At 51.0% G+C, this 25992-nt stretch overlaps 1 protein-coding gene across 5 annotated transcripts; it reads right to left on the bottom strand.

Annotated features, from left to right (window-relative positions):
* Positions 1-1996: 1996 nt before the first annotated feature.
* SCAMP4 (secretory carrier membrane protein 4) lies at positions 1997-24886 on the bottom strand. Of its 5 annotated transcripts, none has more exons than XM_021528245.2 (8): positions 24784-24886; positions 19249-19319; positions 18798-18854; positions 15867-15995; positions 12097-12253; positions 9094-9195; positions 7819-7936; positions 1997-6785 (listed from the first exon to the last, which is right to left on the bottom strand). In XM_021528245.2, the coding sequence occupies exons 3-8, from the start codon at positions 18802-18804 to the stop codon at positions 6609-6611; spliced, it is 690 nt and encodes a 229-aa protein (XP_021383920.1). In that variant the 5' UTR covers positions 18805-18854; positions 19249-19319; positions 24784-24886; the 3' UTR covers positions 1997-6608. The 5 variants fall into 5 exon arrangements, with proteins under 5 accessions (XP_021383920.1, XP_021383919.1, XP_021383922.1 ...); XM_021528244.2 differs by having other exon boundaries at positions 18798-18851; XM_021528247.3 differs by lacking the exon at positions 24784-24886 and adding an exon at positions 21088-21354.
* Positions 24887-25992: the final 1106 nt, after the last annotated feature.

Genomic DNA, 25992 nt, shown 5'->3' with positions numbered 1-25992 from the left:
GCGCTGCGCCAACGGCGTAGGAGCCGCGCCGCGCCCGTGCGCGCCCGCGCGCCAGCGGCGCAGTCGGGCTTCGTGAATACGGGCCGCGGGGCGGAGCGCGGCGCAAGCGCAGCGGGCGCGAGGGTGGCGGCGCAGCGGCGCTGGCGTAGGGCGCGTTCGGGAATAGCGGCCGGCAGGCGGCGGCGCGGCTTTGCGGCAGCGCCGCGCGCTTTACGGCAGCTCCGGTTAACCCCGCGCTGCCCGGCGCCGCGGCCGCGACAGGGCCCGCGCTGCCTCGGCGCCCGGCGGGGCTGGAGGCCGCACACCGGGAGCGCACCGCGCTGTGGGGTGCCCTGTAGGGTCCGACCCCACTGGTGGATGTGGCTCCGGTGTGGGTTATCGCGCCGCTGTCGCGATTTGGGTGTCACCGTCCTCCGGGTGGGGCACGGGCCTGTTGCAGGGAGCAGCATGGGGGGTATGGACCCAGTTATAGGGGACAGGCCTGATATGCGAGTGAGCGCCGCACCGGAGTACAGCCCTGCTTTGGGGTAAAACCCCTGCTTTGGGGTAAAACCCCTGGTTTGGGGTACAGCCCTGTTTTGGGGTAAAACCCCTGGTTTGGGGTACAGCCCTGTTTTAAGGTAAAACCCTGTTTTGGGGTAAAACTTGTTTTGGGGTACATCCCTGTTTTGGGGTAAGGCCCCTGTTTTGCGGTACAGATCCTGTTTTGGGGTATATCCCCGTTTTGGGGTAAAATCCTTGTTTTGGGGTGCATCCCTGTTTTGAGGTAAAGCCCCTGTTTTGGGGTACATCGCTGTTTTGGGGTGCAGCCCCCGTGTTTGGATACAGCCCCTGCTCGGGGGTACAGCCCCTTTTTGGGGCACAGTTCCCTCACCCCCACATCCATCTGCTCTCCAGGCCCTGCGGGGCAGACTCCGGACAGGGACTGTGGCACCCCATCCAGCGGGACAGGGGGACGTCGGGCTGGGATTTCACAGGCATTGTCACCTTCTTGGGGACATCGCCCCGAGCAAAGCCACTGAGGGAAACAGCCTCTGCCGTGCAGGGAACAGAGCTCCAGGATTGTGGCATCTGCTGGGACAGCGTGTAGGTTTTGGGTTGAACTGAACGGAAATATTAATTTTTTGTAGTGGTTTTGCTTTGCTAATTTGAGACTTCCTTAATTTTGAGATTTTTTTTTTTTTTTTTTTTGAGATCACCTGCTGTGAGGTGTCCTGAGCAGGGACACAGACCCCACTGCCACCTCCTAAAGCCTTTCATTTCCTTCTGATTGCTCACCTGGGGACAAACACTCCACCCCAGTACTCCCTCAGCGAAGGAGGGCACAGCCAGAGGATCATTTTATTTCTTTCTCACCCCTTTTTTCTAAAACCCCCAAGTCTGAGGCTTTCAGGGTAAGGCTGCAGGAAGGGGACACCCCTGCAGGACCCTGCTGGTCACATCTTCACAGCATGGAGCAGATGCACCCCAAAAGTATTTTGGGACAATACACAAATGAATTTGTGTGGGTTTCGGGGACAATCAGGTCCAGCCACCAGCATCACCCCAAGTAACCATTTCAGCATTTCCAACTGCTTGAGTTGGTTTTTTCTCCTGTTGCAGAAGTGTTCCAGGGAAAAGCTCTCCCCACAACGTTTGGCTGGAGGACTTTTTCCTGTGGGTGTTTGCTCCTACAAAACAAGCTGATTTTAGAACATCAGGAAAATTCTGCTCCCGTGTTGTGGCCTGGCTCAGGAGAGTGCTGAGGTGCTGTGATACATGTCCAGCCCCTGGAGAGGATAAAATCACCCCTGAAAGGATAAAATCACCCCTGGAGAGGATAATATCACCCCTGAAGAAGATAAAATCACTCCTGGAGAGGATAAAATCCCCCTGGAACCCTCCCTTTCCTATTTGCCCCATCCCACCCCCCACCCCTGCAATTTTGTGGTGATTTCACACACTTTGAGAACTCACAAGTTGTTCAGGCATTTGGCTGGAGAATTGAACCACCCTCTGGAGGGAAGAAATGAGTTTGGATTTTATTTCAAGGCAGATCTCACACGGTGTGCCAAAGGCCTGCAGAGACACGACCAGCTCATGCCATGGAACCAGCACAGGGACAAGAAAAGCCAGGGAATTTATGTCAGGAAAGCATCCAGCCAGGAGCCCTGTCCCTCTCCTGTGGGCAAGAGACACTCTGGGCTCATTCACAAGCAGACAACATGAAGGGACCACTGTGACTGCATGGGAGAACAGGAGAATGAGCAGGTCCAGGGCAGGTGGGCAGCACCTTCCCAGCTGGAATTGCAGAGTGACAGAAACACAGCAAGAACCAGAGAAAAGGAAAATCCAGGCCCTCACAGTGTGCCCCACACCCTGATGCAGAATCCAGAGCTTTTTGGGAGCTCCTCAGGGTGGGGGTCCAAGCTTGGCTGCACAACCACCCCCATTCCTGAATCTGGGTGAATTCCTGACAAATCCTGCCTGGTCCTCCTGCAGCAGAGGCAAAAAAAAAAAAACCAAAAAACCCAACTCATTCCAAGTGCCAAGTCCTGCTTGGGCAACAGCTGGAGCAGGAGCTTAAAATGTGCCTCATGCTCAGATTTTGAGGCCCCGGAGCAAGAATTTGAGGAAAATCCAATTCAGCCTCATGCTCAACACATCAGGGCACAGCAGCAGCTGTAGGGAACCACTGTCAGAGAGAGGATGGTGAGGGCCAGGCAGGGGGAACCTGGCACAGGGTTCTGGAGACAGGGAAGACACTGAGATCAGCAGATATCACATTAACAGCTGTGAGGGAAATGGCTCTTCCAGGATTAAATATCTGCCATGGAGTGGAGCTGGGGTATGACACAATATGGTGATTTCCATACTTCCACCTGGAGTGTTGTGTCCAACTCTAGGGCCCCCACACAAGAAAGACATGGACCTGTGGGAATGAGTCCAGAGGCCACAGCTGCTCTGGAGCCAGGCTGGGAGAGCTGGGGGTGCTCCCCTGGAGAGGAGAAGCTCCAGGGAGAGCTCAGAGCCCCTGGCAGGGCCTGAAGGGGCTCCAGGAGAGCTGGAGAGGGACTGGGGACAAGGCCTGGAGGGACAGGACACAGGGAATGGCTCCCAGTGCCAGAGGGCAGGGCTGGATGGGAGATTGGGCAGGAATTGTTCCTGGCAGGGTGGGCAAGCCCTGGCACAGGGTGCCCAGAGCAGCTGTGGCTGCCCCTGGATCCCTGGCAGTGCCCAAGGCCAGGCTGGACACTGGGGCTTGTACAAACCTGGGATAGTGAAAGGAGTTCTTGCCATGGCAGGTGGTGGAATGGGATGGGCTTTAAAGGTCCCTTCCAACACAAATACTCTGAGATTCTGGGATAGCTTTGGAAAAACATTTTGGGCAAGAAATTCAGCTATATGCTGAATGGGTTCAACTCACCTTCGCTGTCCAAGCCCATTTACTCCAGGGGTAAGAGTCTCCTCCCAGGCAGTAACTGGGGAAAGCAGACACCAGCACTGCCAGGGGCTCTCTGCACCATGCAAAGGCCACACAAATGATCCCAGTGCTTGGGAGATGGACTTTCCATACCTCTGCCCTCCAATCCCATTGTTAGAAGATGGGAACAATGACAACACCTTTGGTCAAAGCTGATGAGGCATCTCTAAGAGTACAGACCACATCAAGCCACTCACACCAGTCCCCAGCACAGAGGATGAGCCTCATCCATCGATGTGCTGTTCTTTTACAGAAAAAACAACATGCAGTGGGAGACTTTGGAGGAACACAGAGATTTTGCCATTTTCCTCTGCCAGATAACTCCGGTTACCTAGGAACAGACACTTCTCTGATGCGGCCAGTTCTCCTCATCAAGCACAGGATGAGCATTTATTGTCTTGTGATCAAGAGAAAAACACAAACAAAACCCAGAGCTCCACAGGTGACATGCAACATCACACACAGACACGCCACGTGATGCCCGACCACACCAGGAGCCAGGGCCGGGTTATGGTGTTAAGAACTTTTAGAAATCTAATGTAAACATTTAAAAACATACAGAGGAGTCCAAAAAAAAAAAAAAAAAGAAAAAAATTAAGCCATTTGTTCAGGCAGCGTGTTGGGTCAACTTTCTGGAATTACGGTTTCTGGCATCAAGGAGGAGGGAGGGGATGAGATGGAGTTGCCACCTGAGGTGCACTGATCTCCACGGGGATCTCAGGCAGTGCAGCCTAACGGGGTGTGATTTTGGTGTCCAGCTCCAACCATTCTGGTGGGCAGGCTCCCAGGCACCCCCTCTCCTTTCATCAAACATTTCCAGTGTGACTGAGGGTGGGTGCTTCAACACAGCCCCCAGATTCTCCAAGGGGAAAATCCCAAAGAGAAGCAGGATGTGGAGTCCCCAGCAACGCTTCTCCTCTTGGTTCCTTCAAAACCTCCAACTTGACACACTGAAATGGGGCAGGTATCAAATGGTTTTGAAGAATTTTGGCAAGAGGCTGAGGATGGTGAGGGGCTTGACTGAGGGACATGGGTGAGGGGCTCCCAGGTGTGGCCAATCCCACCTGCAGCCCCGCTGACCCTCACCCCGTGGTGCATCCATCGTATTTCCAGGGAGTCAACGCCAGGCAGTTCTTTCATCACTCCGATGGCAAGCCACAAAGAACACTTAAAATTACACTTGACACTAGACAAAGGCACCTAAAAGCTTCACAATGCCATCAGGTCATGTTCTGTTAAGAAGGCTCCAAAAGCTCGTCCTCCCAAGCACATTGCACACTCTCCAGGAAAAACCCCTGGCGTTGGGAGCACATTCCACGTCCCAGAGCCAGTGGAGGGTTGCTCCTGCAGCAGGGGTCAGTGTGGCTGTAAACAGAAATTTGGGGAAATCCGGGGTTGCTTTTGCTTTGGCCCTGGTAACACAGGGGTCGCGCAGACTCCAGACTGTGCTTCCCTCATTATTTACAGTGTGACACAGGACGAGTTAGTGAGGAAACAGGGAATTCTGCAGGGGTGAGGGGGAAGCAGGAGCTCTCCTCTGTGAACCGTGATTTCATTAGATAAGGCACATGTAGAGAAAAATTTTCAAAAGATCACTTGCAAATCAATTCCACCTAGCTAGGACCATGTCCCTGTCCCTTTCCAGGAGCCAATTCTGTTTTCCAGTTGCTCAGTGCAAATTTGGGAATTTGAAATAACCCCATGAACAGCCTGCCAAGGCAGCAGGCTCTGGGTCTGATCCCCAGGGTGCCCAACCCCTCCTAAGTCTCCCAAACGGAGCACTCTGGATCATTGGTCAAAACTTTGAGAGCCAAAGACTTGGAACACTCACTCCCTATAAAAAAATTGGAAACTGACCTCCCAGTTTGGACAGGTTTTAAAAAATTCACAGCAGGCTGAGGGGGAAAAGGAAACTGCAGCCTTTGCTGCCTGGATCGCTGTAGGACACAGGGAATTGGATGGCTCAGGCACAAAATGGAGATGAATGACAAGGTGGAGGATAATCTGTGGGAAAACAATCCCTCTCAACAGCTTCAACATCCCTTCAGCTGATTGTTGGGAGAAAGGCAGGAATCTCTCTCTCATGGAAGTCCTGCCAGCCACAGAGCCAAGAGCAGCCATGAGGACTAACAAGCTTCCCTTGGTCTCCCAGACCCCACTGTAATATCTGAAGTTCAGCTACACCAGCAAAAGGCAGAACTAAACTATTCATTGTAACAGAACATTTCCAAACCACACTGGGGCTCCAGCACTGAGATCAATCATTATCTTGCATCCAGCACAAAACCTGGCTGGAAGCTACATGGTGGGGAGATCTCATGCTGAGTCCCTGTACCAGGGTGAACATCACCAAGGCCCAGTGTCAGCTCTGCACTGGTTTCCACTGGGCTTTGATTCAGGTTTTAGCGAGCAATCATGAACCTAAGGAGATGAATCTGCACCTTTGGAACACACAGATCCAGCAAGAGGTTTTGGCAGCAGGGAAAGCAGGAGCTGTAGCATCACAACAGTCTGAGCCAGGCAAAGGAGGATTTGTGGGGACTTCCCATCTGAGGACTCACCCAGGGCACCTCTGTTACCTGCAGGGATCCTCCCACGGAGGGTGGAGCTTCCACAAATCACTTCAGTGTCACCAGTACCAAATAATTTAAGTGCTGCATTTCCCTTAGAGTGAAAAATTCCACATTATTCATCCAGGAGAATAAACACCAGTTGCTACTAATGCTCTGATTGCTTTTGCTACAGACGGTGTGGTGCTGTGCTGGGCATTCCATGGAAGCTGAGCAGGAGCAGGGGCAGGAGCAGCTGTGGGAGTGTTGCCATCGTGGGGAAGCTGAGCCATTTCCAGGGATGGTCAGGAGAGGATTCCCTCAAGCAAGGGCAGTGAAAGGTTTGTTCTCACTCTGCAACGAGGCGAATACTGGTGACTCAAGGCAAACAAAAAGCTTTCTGCCATGGCCGTGCAGTGCAGCGGAGGTGGGAAGGGCTGAGAGCACAGATATTCCGCAGGGATCAGGAGGCAAGAACCAGAAAGGTCCCCGAGATGAGTGGGGTGCTTGGGGGGGGAATGCAAATGATCTTTTCCAAGAACAAGAATAAAAAGACCAAAAAGGAGAGACTCCAGGCAGTTTGCAGCTGTTGCTGCTTAAGGCCATTGGTTTGCAGAGGGGTAGTTGGGCACTGTGGGATACTCTGGCAGGCTGTTCCCAGAAAAATTGCTGTATTGGGCCTCCCTGCTGGGAGGGTTCCTCCATGCGCCGCTGTTCCACTCATCTTGAGCCTTCTGGAAGCTTCCACCAGCCCCTCGGTAGATTTTATGTACCTAAGGGATAAAAGAGAGGACAAGAGGAGAGTCAGCTCCAGGAGCAAAGAACTGTGCCCCTGCAGAGCCACTTGGCAACAGGATTTGTTCCTGTCTCTGTGAAGAGCTGAATTTCCAAGGAACAAAGCACAAAAAATGCAGTAATAGAGTGAACAGAGGTGCAGATAGAGAATATCAACCCAAAGCTTGAAAGCATTTTAGCTGCATGCCCAGAATTCAGGTGGGGGATCCCACAGCAAGGCAGCCAGCCCAGGCCAGGGGGCTGAAACTCTCCAATACAGAACCCAACAGCACTGCTTCCACAGAGCTTCTGTCTTCCCTGCCTGCCAAAGCTTTCCAGAGAGTCCTACTACAAATCCTTGTTTCTGCAGAGACCCAATTCCCACCCTGTCACCTGGTCCCCACTGCAGATGCTTCACCAGTGACCATCCCAAAGAGCAACAAATCATGGAATCACAGGATTGCTGAGGCTGGAAAAGACCTCCAAGATCACCAAGTCCAACCATCAGCCCAGCTCCACCATCATGTTCACCATTAACCCATGTCCCCAGGAGCTTCATCCACACATTTTTTGAACACTTCCAGGGATGACGATTCCACCCTGAGCAGCCTGTTCCAAAGTTTTACAATCCTTTCTCTGAAAATAAATGTTTCCTAATATCCAATCCAAACCTCCCCACTTTACAGAGCCTCAGGTAGCTCCACATGAAACTTGCTTTGCATGACACAAAGCAACAGCACCACATGACACTGTGACAATTTCCAGCCTGAGCTGTCTTGTGCTGTCTAGATTTATCCTCCAGAAACTCTGAGAGACATAATCTGACTGCACTGTGCAACCTTTCAGAGCAGTGATGGCTTGTGGTGGCTGCTGAGCTGCCTCTTCACATTATTGTGATACACAGCAGGGACTCTCCAAGACAGAGAGAGATCTGAAGAATCCCAGAATGGTTTGGGCTGGAAGGGACCTTAAAATTCATCTCATTCTGCTCCCCTGGCATGGGCAGGGACACCTTCCAGTAGCAGAACCTACCCTAATAATGCAGATGAGCATTGCAACTGCTGACATCGTGAACATGATGGCAGGGAACAGCATGAACACAGCAGCTGCCACGTTGGTGCTGAAGAAGGTGATGGCTGCCAACCATCCACTGGAAGAAACAGAAAAATATACACAATAACATTATAATCTGCTTTTCAAAGTGTCCTTTTTATCAGAAAAATTGTTTGTGTGCTTATAAGGCCCTGGCACAGGGTGCCCAGAGAAGCTGTGGCTGCCCCTGGATCCCTGGAAGTGTCCAAAGTCAGGCTGGACAGAGTTTGGAGCAACCTGGGACAGTGAAAGGTGTCCCTGCCCATGGCAGGGGGTGGAATTGGATGGTATTTAAGGTCCTTTTCAACCCAAAGTATTCTCTATTTCTGTGATTTATAACCCAAAAATTATAAGGGAGCATCTAAACTCTTGAAAATGAAATGAACAATGAAGACAATTGACAGAATTCAATGCAGGTATTTCCCTGAGATCTCAACTGTCACTTGCCAATATCCCTCACTAATCCAGTTGAGAGCTTTAAGGGACAGCCAGCTGCATGGATTTTGGGAAGAGAAGACATTCCCAGGTGCTTTTGCTTGTGCATCTAGAGACAAGAAATGGGATCAGGGAAGACCAGGGTCCTGGTGTTTACACTCCATCTCTATTCCTTTGCTGGCAAAAACTAGGTGAGACATCAGCAATTCTGAAACCGGAGTGTTAAATGGAGTGCTAAGACTTTCCATTACTTGTAGTTTCAGCAGGAATTGCTCTCAAGTCTCTGTAGACAGGAAGTTAAAATGCCAAATAATTATAACACAACCAGGGACAGACACTAACAAGCTCCCTTTTATTTTAGGAGAACTCTCACAGTACTTCTCATAGGCCAACAATGAGTCACCACACTCAGCTCACCGTGTGCTGCCAACACTGAGGGTTGTTCTGACATGGGCTGCTTACATGGTAAAAGAAATGGACACTGAGGGAAGAGGCTACAAAGAGCAACCAGATCACAGAATGGTTTGGGTTGGAAGGGACCTTAAAGCCCAGGCAGGGACACCTTCCTCTAGACCAGGTTGCTCCAAGTCCCATCCAACTTGGCCTTGATTTCTGCCCAACACAGCAATAAAACCTGAATTGTGCACCACAAGAGCAGATCCAGCTATGCCACTGGGGAAATGAGAAAGCTTCTTCCTCTCCACCTTGCACAGCCTCTCCAAGTTCATGAAAGCAGCCACAGCTCAGAGCTCCTGGGCCTGCTGGAACATTCCCACTTACCACGCTCCCCATCCGGAGAAGCCGATTGCCTGCAGGACCGTCAGGAGGAACTGCGCCCCAAAGATGAAGAAAAAGGCCATGAAATTAAAGGAACTGTCCGACCTGTGGAGAAAGAAAGGAGGTCAGGGGGGCACTGGCACCTTGTGCTGCTCCACATCCATGTCTGACCCCACCACAGTGGTGACTCCAGAGGGTTCCCTCCCTGGCTGTGCGCTGGGAGGCTTCTCCCCCTTCCCTGGCAGTGAGAGCACACAGCTCCATGACCCAGCAGCACAGATGGTCTCCCAATAATCTGGCTCTTGCAGTTGCTCTCCCCAAGGAATTGCACGTATGATGACACACAAGGAGAGGCTCAGGGACATGAGTCTCCTACATAGAGAGTCTGAATCATTCTCTGACCGAATGTCAGCCCAGCCTGGCTCCTGCCCAGCTCTGCCCTGGCAAGGAGGCATGCAGGGGCCTGATGCTGGCAGTCAGAGGGAAAATGATCACTGAGCACGAGAATTCCAGCTGGGAATGTCTCAGTGTCTGTTTGTCATCATGTTCCCACACCCATGGTAAATAATCCAGCACTGGTACATCATAGCCATGAGAGAGGTGGGTGGTACCCTGAAAGCACAGGCACACTTCCCATCTCTGAAGGCTCCTCATTCCCAGGATGTACAGGTGAGGTCCTTGAGTTTAGGCAGGTACAATAATTAGCATGAAAATGACCCCAAGGAAATGCTGACCAGAGACATTCACAGTCTCTGTCATGGATGCACTGAGGGCCCGGCACTGCCCTGCCCAAGTCTGGGCTCTGCCAAAACACATCTTCATGCCATCAAACCAGCCACATCAGGCACATCTGAAGTTCCTTCAACTATCATTTTTAATGATACAAATGATTCCCATACTCTAAGGAACTCAAAGGGCCAATGATTTATCTACAGATCTACAAAAAAAGCTTCAGGTGCTTGTGAGGCAGTTTGGTACAAAGGAGAGTTAGGAAAAGAGCTCCAATCATTGCCAGCCCCTGCTTAAACCCTGAAAGTGTTTAAATGCTTATTATTTTAATTATTTTTATTATGCTAATGATTGTTAATTTTATAATTCTAGCCCCTGATGCCTTGGGAGGAGATGAGGAAGGTGAGGCATGTTGAGAAGCCTCCAGCCAGACCCACACTCCTCAGAGCTGCCCATATTGGTCTGGGTCTCTGTCACAAATGGTGGCTCTGGAACATTTGTTATCCTTGAGTATCCTCACAATCCCACCCTTCAAATACCACCTCAGAGTACAGCACTGAGAAAGAAATACTTTAGGCAGGGGCCTGCTGACAGTGGGGCCTGTCAGAATCCAATTAACAAGGATTAGGCTCGAGGCTGAGCCTTCAAACAGACTCTTGCAACTCCGACCTGAAGGGGCTGGAGGAGTCTTCATTTGAAAGGATCTGCAGGAATTAGTGGGGATACAGAGAAAAGGTGATTTCTCATCCAGCTTTCTGGTGCAGATTTGCTACAGCTTTGCCCTAGCACCAAAGCTCTGCAGCTAATTTAATTTGGGATGCAGTGGGATGACGAACGCTTTACAGAAGCATCCTCGCAGAACAGGGTGCCAGCACTGAAGGGTGGCCTCCTCCAGGACAAGTAGGGCAGATTTTGCTTCTGGAATCACCACTTGTGATTCCAACAGTGCTGTTCCTCTGCAGTGATTTCCATGCCCCTCCCCATCTGCCGTCCCAGGGGATGATCCCTGGGCTCCCCACTCTGTCCCTGGGGTTGAGTCTTTTTTTAACTGCAAGTCTCTGCACAGAGTAACCTCGGGGACCTCTCAGCATTCGTTGCATAAACACATCCAAACAACGTTCAAGGAATAATGAGAAACGGCCCTTGTGGAGCCCGGGGGAGGTCAGCAGGGAGGAATAATTTTTCCCAGACTTTAGAATGGAAATTCCTCTTTAAACAGAGCTCCAGCACTTGGAGGCCCTGGGGCTTCAGAGCTCGAGATGGGGAAAAACTCCGGCCCCACAGGGCAAGAGTTCAGAGCTGGGATTTTCACGTCATTTGGAACTTTGAGACAAATCCAATCCTTCTCTTTCCAGCAGAAATGCCCCACCCCTGTACTCCACTGATGCCACTGCTGATTTAACAGCATCCAACATCCAGTGCCCAGTGCTGTGGGCACACAGAGAATCAGTTCAGAAGCGCATTTAAACAATTAATTTATCATGGGCTAGACAAGACCCACCTGTCTCCTCCTATTTCTATCAGCTGCTTTTGCTGCCGTCCAAACCAGCTCATCACAGAGTCTGGTGAATAATCAAAATCCAGAGTATCCTACCAGGAACAGCTTTACCTTCAGGGGGCAAACCCCTGGCTGGTGTGTGGGGTGTGGTGGTGGCACTAGGCAGGCCCCTCCTTTCCCGATGTCAGGCTGGAACTGCTCAGGACTCTCCTAGCTCTGTCAGACTTTACACATTAATGTTCGAGTGATGCCTCATGGTCCACAGAAAATGAAAATTATTATTAATTAAAGCAAAAATGTAGCATGGCTTTAAATATTTGTGGAGTTTCAGAAGGACTGACTCCAGGGAACTGCTTTTATCTAAACAGCTAAGCAGACAAACTCTCAAGTAGCTGGAGACAGGAACCAGAAGAGTTCTCTAAAACTAATAATAGTCTTCCATCAAAATAAGCCTCAATGAAGCTTTACCAAATTAGTACCTATTTTAATGCTGCACTGAGATGAGGGTGCTGCTAAGTTTGAGATATTTAAGTAAAATACTAATTTAGCCCTCTTAGAAATGCCAAACTGCTCACCTCCAATCTTATGTGACCCTCAGTCCTCTGTCTAGCGTTTAGAAGTAGCCACATCCTTCTTCATTTTGAAAGCAAACAAGACATTCAGACATCAGGTGCTCTCATCCCAGCCAGAGAGATCTCCCCCAGCAGTACTCCCCAGTAACAACCAGGGAAACTTCCCCAGGGAAGTGCACCAGAAGCACCTCCCGGGCTGGCACTCACCGAAAGGCTTTGTAGGCAGGGCGGAACCAGCAGACATAGCCACAGGGGCTGAAGAGGATCAGCCAGAGGATGGCCAGGCCAAAGTTGACCCCGTAGCCTCCCCCGATCCACCAGGCCAGGCAGGCGATGAGGTTCACGGCCAGCGTGATGCAGTAAACTGGGGAGAGGGCAGAGGAGAGAACGTGGGGTGGGCCACTTCCAGGATTTTGGGAGAAAAGGAAACAAAAGATAATGGCTGGGGCTGCGTTAGGGGGTTGGGATGGAGCTCAGGGAAAGGTTCTTCCCCCCGAGGGTGCTGGCACTGCCCAGGCTCCCCAGGGAATGGTCCCGGCCCCGAGGCTGCCAGAGCTGCAGGAGCGTTTGGACAGCGCTCTCAGGGCTGCTCAGGGTGGGGCTGTTGGGCTCTCCTGGTTAACACCAGGAGCTGGACTGATGGTCCTTGTGGATCCCTGCCAACTCAGGATACCCCAGGACTCTGTGAAGCCCCCAGGGTGACAGTGGGAAGGGTCCCTGGGGCAGCAGTGCAGCTGCTCTGAGTGAGCTGCAGGCTCCTGTGTGACCTGGAGCTGGGAGCACAGGAACATCCAGTTCCAGAGGGATCCTGCAGCACAGGGATCAGGGAACTCTTTTACAACCTGTCAAAGCATGGAGAGCTTAGGTAGCAACTGATGTGACCAATACAAGACTCAGGCCACTGTTATTATGAATTATGAGTAAGGTCTAATTTCCATTTATAGTAAAACCCTTTTGTGAGAGGAGAGGGGGGTGACCCTAGCCCTGCCCCTGCCTCTGAATGACTCTGTGCTTGCCGGGTCTGCCTCAGGAGCTATCTCTGAGCCAGCTCAGTGCCTTGCAGGCTCTCTGCTTCCCTGGGCCTCTGAGGAAGCCTGGATATCAGCTTGGGGGCTTGGCAGTGCTGCCTTGAGCAAGGGGATAAACAAACTCCAATCAAGCTGAGAATATGGGATCACAGGGGTGGCTTAGAGGCCTTTTCACATCCTCTGTTCCTGTCACTTGGATAAAAAGGAACAGTTGACAAAGGCCCCCAGGGCACAGCAGTGCTGCACTAGGTAGCAGTATATGAAAGGATGCTGCTCCCCCATTTTCTGGGAGCTCACATCCCTGGAAAGGGGGGTCAGCCCCAAGCCAGGGGCTCCCCACAGCTGTTCCCGCATCCCCCCAGGCTCTGCCAGGCTCAAAGAGGCCAATTTACAAGCTCCTATTTTGGAAAACTGGTGGTGACTCTTCAAACCCTTTGTGGTAACCTGCATCAACAAGCACAGAGAAAGGAGAAGGTGGAAGGTCCAAACACCAAAGGCCCTCCAGCACAGCCGGGTGATGAACTCACAGTGACTCTCTGGACCTTGGCCTCAGCTATTCAGGCAAAATTAAACCCCTGAATTTCTCTTCACCTGTGCCAAGGAAACCCTTCCCATTCCCCACTTCACTCCCTGCCATGGCTCTGCAACTCATCTGCTCATCACTGCCTTGGTGCTTCTGACTCTTCCCTCTCCCCCTGAGCACTGACCCACCTGCCTTCACACAGCCTGGGGGTCCTAAACAGCTGCAAGGTTTTATGGGCACGAAATCATACTGACAACACATTCAGGGGAACAAAACCTATACCCAGCTGCTGCTTCTGGTCTGAGAGTAAAATAAAACATTGTCTTACTGCAAAAAAATGTCTTCTGAGTACCCAACAAAGCTTTGGATCTGTCTTAATGTTAGGGGGAAGAATATTAGTTATTTAAATTAATTTATTCTAGGTATTTAAACTAACAGTTTGTAGATTCCCCATTCATGGAAGTGTTCCAAGCCAGGCTGGGTAGGGCTTGGAGCACACTGGGACAGTGGAAGGAGTCCCTGCCCATGGCAGGGGCTGGCACTGGGTGGGCTTCAAGGTCCTTCCAACCCAAACTATTCTCGGATTCCATGAATCTCTGATATTTCATTTACACATCAATTAGCTGTACTTCTCCAAATATTCATTTTCAGAAGCTGTTTCTTCTCCAAAAGTTGCTTATTTTAAAACACCCAACAAAACAACACCAAGCCAAGGGCATCTGCAAAGTTTTAAGGAACTTTTGTCTCTCCCTGTGCTTCAGGTCCGAGTTTGTTCTCCAGCAGTGGGAGCTCTGGTACAATCTTCCCCACAACTCCCTCCACCTTAATCCAGAGCTCACATCCAATTAAAGTAATGAGCAATCACCCTTCCAGCAAGGACTTGTGTGTTTCTACTTTTCAAAACCGGCCTTTTCTTGTTTACCTTCCTCCCTTTACACATCTCTCTCCAAGCAACGCCAAAAAATCTGGGAGACCCCCAAAGGAAGTGCACTGCAGATGGAAATGTGAAATTCCTGAGTGCAGGGGATGGAAATGTGAAACTCCTGGTGCAGATGGCAGCTCTCCTGGCCATGCCCAAATCCCTGGCTCTCCTCCAGCCTGCCATTAACTCGACTGAGGGACTCTTTGTTTTGGGAGACAGGAGGACAAAGGCGGCTTTACAGCTTCCACATCGCACCAGTGAGTCTGGAGGGACAGGCAGCTTCTTCAGGCAAGAAAATTACAGAGCTCATTGCAGCAGCTCCACATAACCAAAGAACAATGGAGCCATGGATTATGCCATTATTTATGCACACAAATCTCTCTCCTACACACATCCCGTGCATCTGGAATAAAAGCCACGCCACCAAATGCAGAGCTGGCAGAAAACAAGCTTTCCTTCAGTGAGAAGGGTAAAGAGGATGACAAGCATTTGGGGGGAAAAAAGATAAGCAAGGCAAAAAGATTTTTAATCTTGCAAAGCATTCCCTGTGGTTTCCTAGGCCTGCCACACCGATTTCATTCCTTGTGGAAGAATGGTCAATTTTCATTCCTGGTTTCTCAATGGCTGAGGCAAACAACAGGAGCCCAGGGCCAGGAGCTCTGTGCACACAGAGTATCAGTGCATCACCAGCTGTGACAGGATCAGTTCCCAACTCCAGCAGGATGTTTGAGGGGCTCTGGAGAGCTAAGGAAGAGCCAGTATGCAGCTAGAAGATACTGCTTCCATTGGGAAGGGAAATGTGATGATAAGAGGGAATTTTGGCCTTTGTAGAGCAAGCTGGGGAGCCAGGTAGCAGAAAATGGGCCACGTTTATTTTGTCTAAAATTCTCCTATTCCTCTTACTTTAGGGGAACTGGGAATTTCCTTAAGGTAGCTATTTTTGGGAGTTAAATAGGGTTTACAAAAAGGCTGCAGAGGGACTTGGGACAAGGGATGGAGGGACAAGACACAGGGAATGGCTTTCCATTGCCAGGGCAGGGATGGATGGGATATTGAGAAAGGATTCTTTCCTGGCAGGGTGGGCAGGCCCTGGCACAGGGTGCCCAGAGCAGCTGGGGCTGCCCCTGGATCCCTGGCAGTGCCCAAGGCCAGGCTGGACAGGCCTGGGAGCAGCCTGGGACAGTGGAAGGTGTCCCTGCCATGGCAGAGGTGGCACTGGATGAGCTTTAATGTCCCTTCCCACCCAAACCACTCTGGAATTCTGCGATCATTTGACATGAATAAAGGTATCAAATATGGTCTGCTTTCTCCCTCAGATTTACTATTAGATTTTCCAGCATTGATACCTTACTTTCTTGAAGATCCCTCAAGGATTCAAGGCACAGAAGCTTAAAATTCAGGTATAAAGTTATATCAAAACTTTAAAACACATTAGTCACTGAGATCTATGGGGTTTTAATACACAAATACCTTTTTCCAGCACAGGTGTTTTTATTCAACTTACAGATCCACACATGATAGATTCTCTTCACCAGGAACTGGTAATCGATGGGGATTTCATCAGCAAAATTCTGGTAGAAACATGGTTTCAGAGGGATGAACTTGGGGAGTGGTGGGAAGTTATTCACCTTTTCTGGAACACAGAACACAGATTTCAGCTGGGAGAAGAAATGTGTTATATCCTCCACACCTTCCCAACAGTGCTGCATGTTCATCCTCTCCCTGGACCACAAATATATTGGGTTTCTTCCTTAGCAGTGGACAGGACATTTGTTATACTACGCACATGGCTGAAAGAGGGGAATAGGAACCAGCAAATACAACATGTGGATTTAACACCTTTACACATCAGTGTGAAGTTATGTGAAAGGTGCTGTGAGGAAAAAAAGAACTTTAAATAAGCTCCAGGATGAGCTTACTCAGGAAGGGGGAGGTGTCAGCAGCATCTAGGGGAAACAGCTGCACAGAGGTGTTCAGTTACAACCCTTCAGAAATCCACAGCAAGAGGAAAGAAAAGCTGGGGAGTGTCCAGACAAGCAGATTTACCTTCAGCCACCAGCTCTGTGTAGGCAGGAACATGTCCTGGCCACAGGTCAGGCCTTAGGAGATGTTGTAGCCTGGGACAATATGGAAAGGTGCCTGAAAGCATCGCCAAACTGGAATTGTGTATTCAGGTATCATCCAGTTCATGGAAATAAAACAGAGTTGGGAAGGAATTCCTGCAATTCCCAGGGTGCCCAGAGCAGCTGTGGCTGCCCCTGGATCCCTGGCAGTGCCCAAGGCCAGGCTGGACAGGGCTGGGAGCAGCCTGGGACAGTGGAAGGTGTCCCTGCCATGGCAAGGGTGGCACTGGTTGGGCTTTAAGGTCCCATCCAACCCAAACCATTTTGTGATTCTATGATTCTGTGTCAGGAATTATCTTGTCTTGAAAACACACAAGATTTTTAATGGAAAAAGGGTACATTCAAGTTTTTCCTGCAAGGTTAAGCCATAGGGAAAAAAAAAGCGAAGAAGAAAAAGCAGTGCATTCAGAGACAATAAATCAGCAAATGCTGCCAAAAGCTATATGGTGAAGAAAACTCTACCTTGAGAAGAATTTCTGTTTTAAAATCAAGTAATTAAATGCCTAAATCCTCTGCTGCTGTCAGCTCCCGGATTTGTCTGTGTGTGCCTAGATGTGTGCTCCTACATGTTTGGGAATGTTTGCTCTTGCCTTCCAGAGCTGATTAAAGTTTGATTTCAGGGCATTGTGACTAATTGTCTCTAGCCTCCTTCAGCCCCAGTAAACAGAATTAAAAACAACCAGAGGAAGAGATGAAGAATGTCCTGGGAAAACCTCCAAATGGCACAGGAGACAAGAGGAAATGTCTGAACAAGAACTGTCAGCACAAGAGTTCCCCTTCCCTTCCCATTATCTCCGGCTGAGGAGACATTTTGCAGGAGCAGCTCCTCAGCTCTGTTTGAAGGTTGGCAGGGAAGAGCCTGGAGCTGCAGCCAGGCTTTAGGAAGGAAAAAGGCTTTCCCTCATGCATATTTTCACACAGAAAATATGGTGAGAACGCCCACTGGGAGTACATCAGAAGTAGCTATGGAATAATGTCTGAAGTCACCAGCCGAATTTGACTTCTCCTGATAAAAACAAACATCAAGTCTCTTCTGCCCCTCCTCACCCTTCTCCCTTAAACCCACTTTACATTCATTCAGATGCCCTCCAAGCTGGTTTGTGTTACTGGTTAACATTAACGCCACTGCTCACTCCATCCCATGGCCCACGGATGCTTTCAAAGTCCACAGGAATTTGGACTCCTCTGCATTAATTTTTTGTTTGCTGTAAACACCTAATGGGATTTCTCCTGCACAGTGTGTCCCTGCAGCCTAGAAAGGGATTTAACAATGCTGGATCAAGGGAAAGGGAGGGGACACAGCTTTTAAAGCTGAAAGGACAGGTCTCCAGGGAAGCCAGTAAGACCAAGATTAATCAAACACAGTAAAAGCAGATTCTCTGACTTTTTTCTTTTTTTTTTTTGAGGGACGAGGAAACTTTTGTTCTGTTCCTTTTCAACAGCTGAAGCTGCAGATTGTTCCTTTGGTTCTGTTCTTTCCCATTTTCTGTCATGGACAGCAGAGCTGCTGCCAGCTCCCAGTGCAGAGCTCCTACGTGGTGGGGCCAAAATCAAGCAGCCACTGCAGTTTGTCATTTTTCAAGCTCATAAAATGGTCTCAACACCTCCATGATTGTTTGCTAGGTACACAAAGCTGGGGATTATACCTCTTTTCTGCTGCTGCCCAGCTGCTGCCCACCTCCTCCCACACAGAGACCCTGCAGTTGCCAGCTGTTCTGGGTTCCTTCTGGGATTAGACAAAATAAATTACATCAAAATATCCCCTGTTATGTCTGACTGCAGAACTTGGAGTGCTGCGGTTCTCCCATCAAGGCTGGGATCAACACATCTGATTAGCAAATGAATCCCCTGCTTTCAAAAACCAAACTGCATCACCCATGAGCAGCAGCTGGAGTCAAATTCCATACTTCCTCTTATTTTAAAAAAAGCTGGAATTTTGTTACTAATTTCACTGCAGGTATAATTCAGATGGACTAATGTAAATAGCACAGCTAGGAACGCTGTGGAAAGCCTCTGGAAAGAAGGAATTGTTCTCATGTACTTTGTTTCTGAATAAATTCCACTCACATAAAAGTTTCAAGCAAGTCACACCTGAACCTTTATCACTTGAGCAGGAACCTCAGGTGACAGATCAGGACACAGCAGGAAAGTGAATGTGACCAAGGCAAGAGAAGTAGCTGAAGAGCTTTAGGGATCACCAAGGTCTGGGAGAGGGACACAGTTCACATTTTTGACATGTTACAGCCACCACAGCAACATGAACAACTCTCTGAAACCACTCTCCCTGCTTGCTGTACCTGAGGTGCTCTTACCTGCCATTTCTAATACTTGTGTTCTCTGGTGAGGTCTCAGACAGAGTAATAGATCTGCTGGAGAAACAAAATCAGGTCAGCACATGTCACTAACCAGCACCCAGAGAACCTCCTGGAACTGGGAATGTTCCCAGTGTGTGACAAACAAGAGCCCAGGCTTCCCACTACAAACCACTTGTGTCCATCACCCTCAGGAGGAAGGGTGGAGCCTCCCAAAAAGGATCCTGATTTCTCCTTGTGCACAGGAAGCCCTGGCAGCACCTCATTCAGCCACTTGGAAGGTTTGTATTATCCAGCAGCAAACAAATGTGCCCCTGGCACTGCCTGGCAAAGGCTGAGGATGCTCAGGGAGCCCCTGCCAGAACACCTGCAGCTCCCAGGGGCAGCCACACGGGTCAGGGTGGGACCCAGCAGAGCTCATACATTGGAAGAAGAAATGTGGAGAGCTCACCAGACTTAATGCCTCATTTAGGTGTTGAGATGATTTGTTGGCTCTTGGCTCTCTGTGGTGCTTCCCAGCTCCTGGAACAAACAGATAATCCCTGTTAGCTGGGCACTAGACTCCTGCTCAACAAAAAAATAATCAGCTGGAACCAAACTCAACACCCCTTGTTCTTTTAGAAATTCTGCACAAATGCAGATTCATTCTTCCTGTTAGCACCACTGAGCGTGGCTGTAGCTCTGGCAGAAGCAAATCCTGGGAAGTTTACCCAGCATCAGCCGTGTTGCTGATTTTGGCAGAGCTGATCCCACAGAAATACACAGAGAGGTCTTTGCTGAGTTTTAAATCCCACCCCTTCTTCCTTAAGGATAAAAACACCATGTGTCCCTACCTGCAAATCCCAGAATGGAAACACAGAACACACAAACCAACCCTGCAAACCAGCACTGTGGAGTCTGACAGAAATTAAGGCAGTCTAGACTAAAATCTGCCCCTAAAAACACCACCAGCAGCTGCAGCAGCAGTGGGGTCAGATCAGCCACACTGTACCCAAATCCCTCAGGATTTACAGCAGCTGGTTCTGCTGCAGCTGGGTGCTGTCCTCCCGTGTGCCCCAGCTAAGGTCTGGAGGCTGCAGAGTTTTGCACTGGCACAGCTGTTTTCTTGGGTTGCTTTTGCTTTTCTTTTTTTTTTTTAATTTGAGCTACTCTAACCCAGCCTGTGGAGACAACAGCACCAGGAACTGTACAGCAGCCTGCTCTTCCCCTGCAGAGATTTACAAGCTTAAACATGTTTGCAAAGAGGAGAACATATTATTTTCCTGGACCAGTCTCTAGGAAGCCCCAGAGTGTGGACAGGAAGCTCTGTCCCCTTGGAGCTGCTCAGGGATCCATCCCTGCCACAGCTGAGGCCTCAGGGCTGTCCCTTAACACCAACACTGCCCAGCACTGTTTTGTAACTGATGGTTTGGAAATGGGAGCCTTTTGCTTTGCATTTTTCAAATGGGTGAACAGAAAACAAAGGATGAAGATGGTTAAGAACACCATTAAAACTTCACCACACCCTTCTGCAGCTGCTCCCACTTGAGATCTCTGAATTTCAGGGGGAGAACAAATGACCCATGAACACCAACTACAGTAAAGCACTAAGAGAGAGGAATCCTTTACTGAAAAATGAATCTGCAAGTAAGGTTCTTCTTCAGAAGATTTTTTAGCTACTGCACTTCAGTGTTGGTGTCCTACAGCTGCAGAGAGGTGTTTGGAAAAAGGATCAGAAGAAAAGACTGAAGGGGACATTCCTGGCTTGACAGAGCAAGACAATGGATTTCCTGCAATGGCCAAACAATGGTTTTCCTGTGCCCTCCTCTCAAGGAGACCTGTGGTGCTGTGGAGAGGTTTTAACTCAAATAAATAAATAAAACCCCCAGACAAAGCAGCATTCTGGTGAAGCACCCCCTTCCATAGAAAGATGTGGTTTGGATCCACAAAGCAGCATTAAGAACAATTCATTCAGCAAGGATAAGCACACAAGGCCATGTTTTACACTGGGTAATCACTTCCTGAGATGGGCTGACCTTCCCAGCTCCTGGCAAAAGGATAGGGAGCTTCTTCCCAAGAATGTCTTCCCAATAGCCAAGCTAACCATGCCCTCTGTCAGTTTGAAACCATTCCCCCTTGTCCCTTCACAACACCCTCTTATGAGCAGTCCCTTTCCAACGTGTAAATCAGATCCCTATTCACCTGGATATTTTCAGTTTAATTGAGAACAGGTGAAGCCCAACACCCTGCACCCACTGCAGAGATCTTCTTCATCTATAACCCACTGCTTGTGAAGGGAGGGAAAACCCACACAAGCTCAGGAAACTCTGGTGGGAAGTGAGCTTCCTTTTTCCACTCTGCTCATCCGTGGTCAGTGAGTAACTCTGAAGTTCACACTCCAATGCACATGACTCAGGAGTCCACTGGAGACATTTGGAGCTTTTCTTCACCAGGATCTTGCAGACAAAATGCCCTGTGTCAGTTCCAGGGACACCACTTCCCTCTCAAACCAAGACACAAACACAAACAGTGCTGTTTTTCCAGGCAGACAACAACACGATGCCTTTGAATGTGACTGCAGTCTGAAACACTGCACCACCTCAGATTAGAGAAAAATTTCTGAAGGAATACCAGTGGGAATCTGCTTTGAGGCACATTTTGAGTAGCACAAAACCCTGGAACATCTTGAGCTGGAAGGGACCCCCAGGGATCATCAGCCCAGCCCCTGTCCCTGCCCAGACCCCCCAACACCCACCCTGAGCAGCCCTGAGAGCGCTGTCCAAACGCTCCTGCAGCTCTGGCAGCCTCGGGGCCGGGACCATTCCCTGGGGAGCCTGGGCAGTGCCAGCACCCTCGGGGGGAAGAACCTTTCCCTGAGCTCCATGCCAAGGCCTGGCACAGCTCCAGCCCTCGCTGGGCTCCAGGAGCTGTCCCAGAGCAGAGCTCAGCCCCTGCCCCTCTGCCTCCCCTCGGGAGGAGCTGCAGCCCCAAGGAGCCTCCCCTCATCTCCTGTGCTCCAGCTGAACGAGCCAAGTGCCCTCAGCCGCTCCTCAGACCTTCCCCAGCTCCGTGTCCCTCCTTGGGACACTCTCCAACAGCTTTGGGCCCTTCTGACCTTGTGGTGCCCAAAGTGCCCCAGCACTGGAGCTGAGGCTGCCCCAGGGCAGAGCAGAGTGGGACAATCCCTCCCTGGCCTGCTGCCCCCAGGACAGGGCGGCCCTTTGGGCTGCCAGGACTCAGCGGTGCCTCAGATCCAACTTGCCACTGACCAGGACCCCCAGGTCCCTTCCCACGGTGCTGCTCTCCAGCCTCTCATTCCCAGCCTGTCCCTGCATCCCGGGCTGCCCCATCCCTGGCAGGATCTGACTCTTGCCCTTGCACATGGCTGGGGGTTGCTCAGCCCCAAATTTGTCAGGGTCTCTCTGGGGCCTCTCTGCCTTCCAGGGAGTCAGCAGCTCCTCCCAATTGAGTATCCCCTGCATTCCTGCTACTGCAAACACTACTCAGTCCCCTAATTCATTCTGCCCATATCAAGTAGTTTCAAAAGTTTGATATTTCTCCCTCCTGTTTTCTCCACTATCACAGAAAGGTGGCAGAGAATAAGTAAAGGCCAGGCCAAAAGAGGAGCAGTGACAGGGAGGTGGGAGAGCTGAATTCATTCCTGCTTTGCTATAAATACACCAAGTGACCTGGAGCATGTCCCCAAGACCACATTCACAGGACACTGGCTCCTCTTGTGCCCTGCAGATGTCCCAGCCAATCTCAGAAGAGCCCAAGACCCCAAGCTTTCCATCCAACACATCTCCCAGTTTCTGAGTCCTTGCTTTAGGATATTTTCTGTACTGCCTCTGTATTTTCATTCTGATTTGATGACTCTGCTCCCAGGGAACAAGTGACAGGAAAGAGGAAATGGCCTCAAGTTGTGCCAGGGGAGGCTCACATTGGACATTAGGAGGATTTTCTCCATGGAAAGGGCAGTCAGGCACTGGAACTGCCCAGGGAGGTTTGGAGTCCCCATCCCTGGAGGTGTCCAAGGAATTCCTGGGTGTGGCACTCAGTGCTCTGGGCTGGGGACAAGGTAGGGATGGGGCACAGGATGGACTCATGACCTTGGAGGCCTTTTCCAGCTTTAAGGACCCTGACTTTGCGATGCAGTGAGGCCAAGAGCTTCCACACAATCCTGTACTCCAGGGTTTCACCCTGAGCACTTTGCCAAGAGCAAACAGAGGGGCAGGATCCCAGCACGGAGCAGAACTGTCCACACTCCCTCATCATCAGGGATTTAACGACAGGAACACGAGTGGAATGAGGAACCTGTGCACACCACTCAATCCTGACAGTGGTTCAAGCTGAGCCTTTGGGGAGGACCATCAGACTACCAGGCTCTCAGAACCCACCCTGAGCCAGCAGACCCCAGACTTTTCAGAAGAGCCTAAAAGGAGCCCCCACAGGGATCCTGGAGATGTGGATTTAAAATCACCTGGCTTGGCAGAGAATCAGCGCAGCCTCTGCTGCTCCCAGCACAAGCAAAAGCCTTTCTCGTGATCTCCCCAGCTGAATTTAAAGAGAAAGTGGTGGCTCTGCACTGGTTTCAAGACAAAAGGCTGGGTTTGAGCCTCTTCCAGATGCCCAGCTCTTACCAGGAACTTCCCAGAAGGCCCAAGGCAGCGGCAGCCACTCCAAAACAATCAGCTCAGCACTTTAAACCCAGACCTGACACAGCCTGGCTTTGCTGGTGTTTCCTCTCCCTGACACACCACCAGCCCTCACAGGGTGGGACACTGTCCCTGTAGTGACACAACCAGCCAAAAAAAATAACTCCAAAAGCCACCCAGCACAACCAGGGAGAACGGGGAAACTGTAAGGCAGCAGTGCCCTGAGAAAAGGAGCAGGAGACAGTGAAGTGACAAGGGTTATCCCCCTCCCACGTCATTCCAGGAGGCTCATGGGGACTCTCAGCTGTACAGGGGCTTCTGCTGCCCCATGTGCCCTCATCCTGGAGCTGGGGACACAGTAGATGTGGAAGCAATTCCCCTCAGGGCTCCCCCAGCCTGCTGACACAGCCTCAGGAGGTGGGCAGGAGCCTTAACTCGCCTATGCAAAACCCACAGCGGACAAATATTGATTTTGGTACAACCACATGTAGAAGTAAAGCGTGGCTGCTCAGGAACAGAAGCTCAGACAGCTCATGAAGACAGCACAGAAACACCCGTGATTAGGACACAAGCCTGTTCCACCCCTTGTCACCTGCTCAGACTGGCCTCACACAGAAGAATTGGACTGCAGACAGCAGCAAAAATATTAATTAGCCCAGAAATGCACTAAATCAATGCACTAAACCCACTGAAATGCAGATAAATCAATACACCAATTGCTTAATTTCTAACCCACTTCTCTCTTCATCACAGGTCCCACAAAGGAGTTTCTTGATTGAATTACAAAACGCTGAGACCAGAAATTAGAAGGGGAAATAAAACTACAACATCCAGGTGCTGTCTCTCGAGGGCAACACGCACATCCCCGGTACCCGAACCGCAGAGATCAGAGAGGTTCACCCCCAAAAGCCCTGGAGCCACGAACCTCCCGGGCGGGAGCGGGGCCGCTGTGCCCCGCTGTCCCCGGGCCACGGGGGAGGCAATTCCCGTGGGGGTCCCACAGGGGACCCGGCCCGGCTCCTCCCGACAGCGGCTCCTCCCGGGGCTGCCCCGATTCCTCCCCGCACCGGCCCTGCCCCGGTACCTCGCCCAGCCCAGCCGTCCCCGGAGCTGCCCCGTCACTGAGGGAGAGTCACGGCCCCTCACACCGAGACCACCCGCGACCCTCCCCGCCGCCCGCTCCCCCCACTCCCGGCGCCCTGCTCCCCTCATGCCCCAGGCTCCCCGCTCCCCGGCACCCCCCGGCCCTCAGCTCCCCCTCCCGGCCCCCAGTTCCCCCCGCCCGCGCTCCCCCTCCCCAGCCCGCGTCCCCTCCGCCCATGCCGCCCCCGGCCCGATCCCCCCGCGCCCACCTCAGCGAGCGCCCGGTCCCGCTCCCCCCGGGCCGCCGCGGGGCGCGCTGGGAAGCAGAGTCCCGCCAGTAGCCGCCGCCGGTGCGCGCCCCGCGGCGTGGACTACAACTCCCAGCGTGCATCGCGGCGCACACCCACCGCTGTCATGTGAGGGGCAGGGCGGAGGGGAGGGGCGGTGGCGCGGGACGGCGGCCGGGAGGGACAGAATTGTCCGAAGTACCGGGAGCGACCCCGGCCGGGGGAGCTGCCCCAGGGGCGGGACATGGCCGGGGGAGCTGGGGGGGCTCCCCTGGAGAGGAGAAGCTCCAGGGAGAGCTCAGAGCCCCTGGCAGGGCCTGAAGGGGCTCCAGGAGAGCTGGAGAGGGACTGGGGACAAGGATGGAGGGACAGGACACAGGGAATGGCTCCCAGTGCCAGAGGGCAGGGCTGGATGGGAGATTGGGCAGGAATTGTTCCTGGCAGGGTGGGCAGGCCCTGGCACAGGGTGCCCACCCTGGATCCCTGGCAGTGCCCAAGGCCAGGCTGGACAGGGCTGGGAGCAGCCTGGGACAGTGATGGTGTCCCTGCCATGGCAGGGGTGGGCTGGGATGGATTTAAGGTCCCTTCCACCCCAAACCATACCGGGACTCTGGTACAGCTCTGTCCCGAGAGCACAGAAGAAATTAAAGTTTTTCCAATTAAAGACTTTGAAGGGTTAATTTTCAGTCTCACTCTTTGCTAAAATTTAAAATCACTACTTCCAACATTATTAGTTGTTTGTGGGTTTATAACCTTACTTTTTTAATTTTATTTTTTACTTCATAGAACAGACTTTTATTTTTCTTCCTGTAAATTTGGTGCAATATGCATGTATGTAACCACAGAACACACCTCAGTAAAAAGATTGTCACCCACACATTGTATTACTTTTAATGTAATTTTATGAAAAATTCGAGCAACAGTTTTGCCCTTAAATTAGTATTTCTTCCTCCCCTGCCCTCCTTTCCTAAGCTGCCTGATCTGAAAGAGGAATTTTATTTCATTTATTTAATTTTTTTTTTCTGGCCCCTTCCAGCCTGAACACTTTTGTTCAGTTCCAGAGCTCCCGAAGTCCTTATTTTCACCACATTAGACTCCTTAACGTAGGAGGGATCCCTCTCCAAGGTCTCAGCTCTGCAAATCCTGTTAAATTGGGTGTATTAAAGCTCGGCTTTAAATCCATTTCCAAGC

The sequence above is a fragment of the Lonchura striata genome, chromosome 28, assembly GCF_046129695.1.
Source record: "Lonchura striata isolate bLonStr1 chromosome 28, bLonStr1.mat, whole genome shotgun sequence".
Taxonomy (NCBI): Eukaryota; Metazoa; Chordata; class Aves; order Passeriformes; family Estrildidae; genus Lonchura; species Lonchura striata.
This window is presented reverse-complemented; position numbering and strand designations above follow the sequence as displayed.

What these genes read in the sequence shown, in the direction of transcription:
- SCAMP4 (XM_021528245.2), bottom strand. An exon ending in AATCTATCATGTGTGGATCT is followed by an intron (nt 12,254 to 15,866) that starts GTAAGTTGAATA and finishes CCCTCTCCCCAG; the next exon opens with TTTACTGCATCACGCTGGCC. An exon ending in CCTGCCTACAAAGCCTTTCG is followed by an intron (nt 9,196 to 12,096) that starts GTGAGTGCCAGC and finishes CTTTCTCCACAG; the next exon opens with GTCGGACAGTTCCTTTAATT.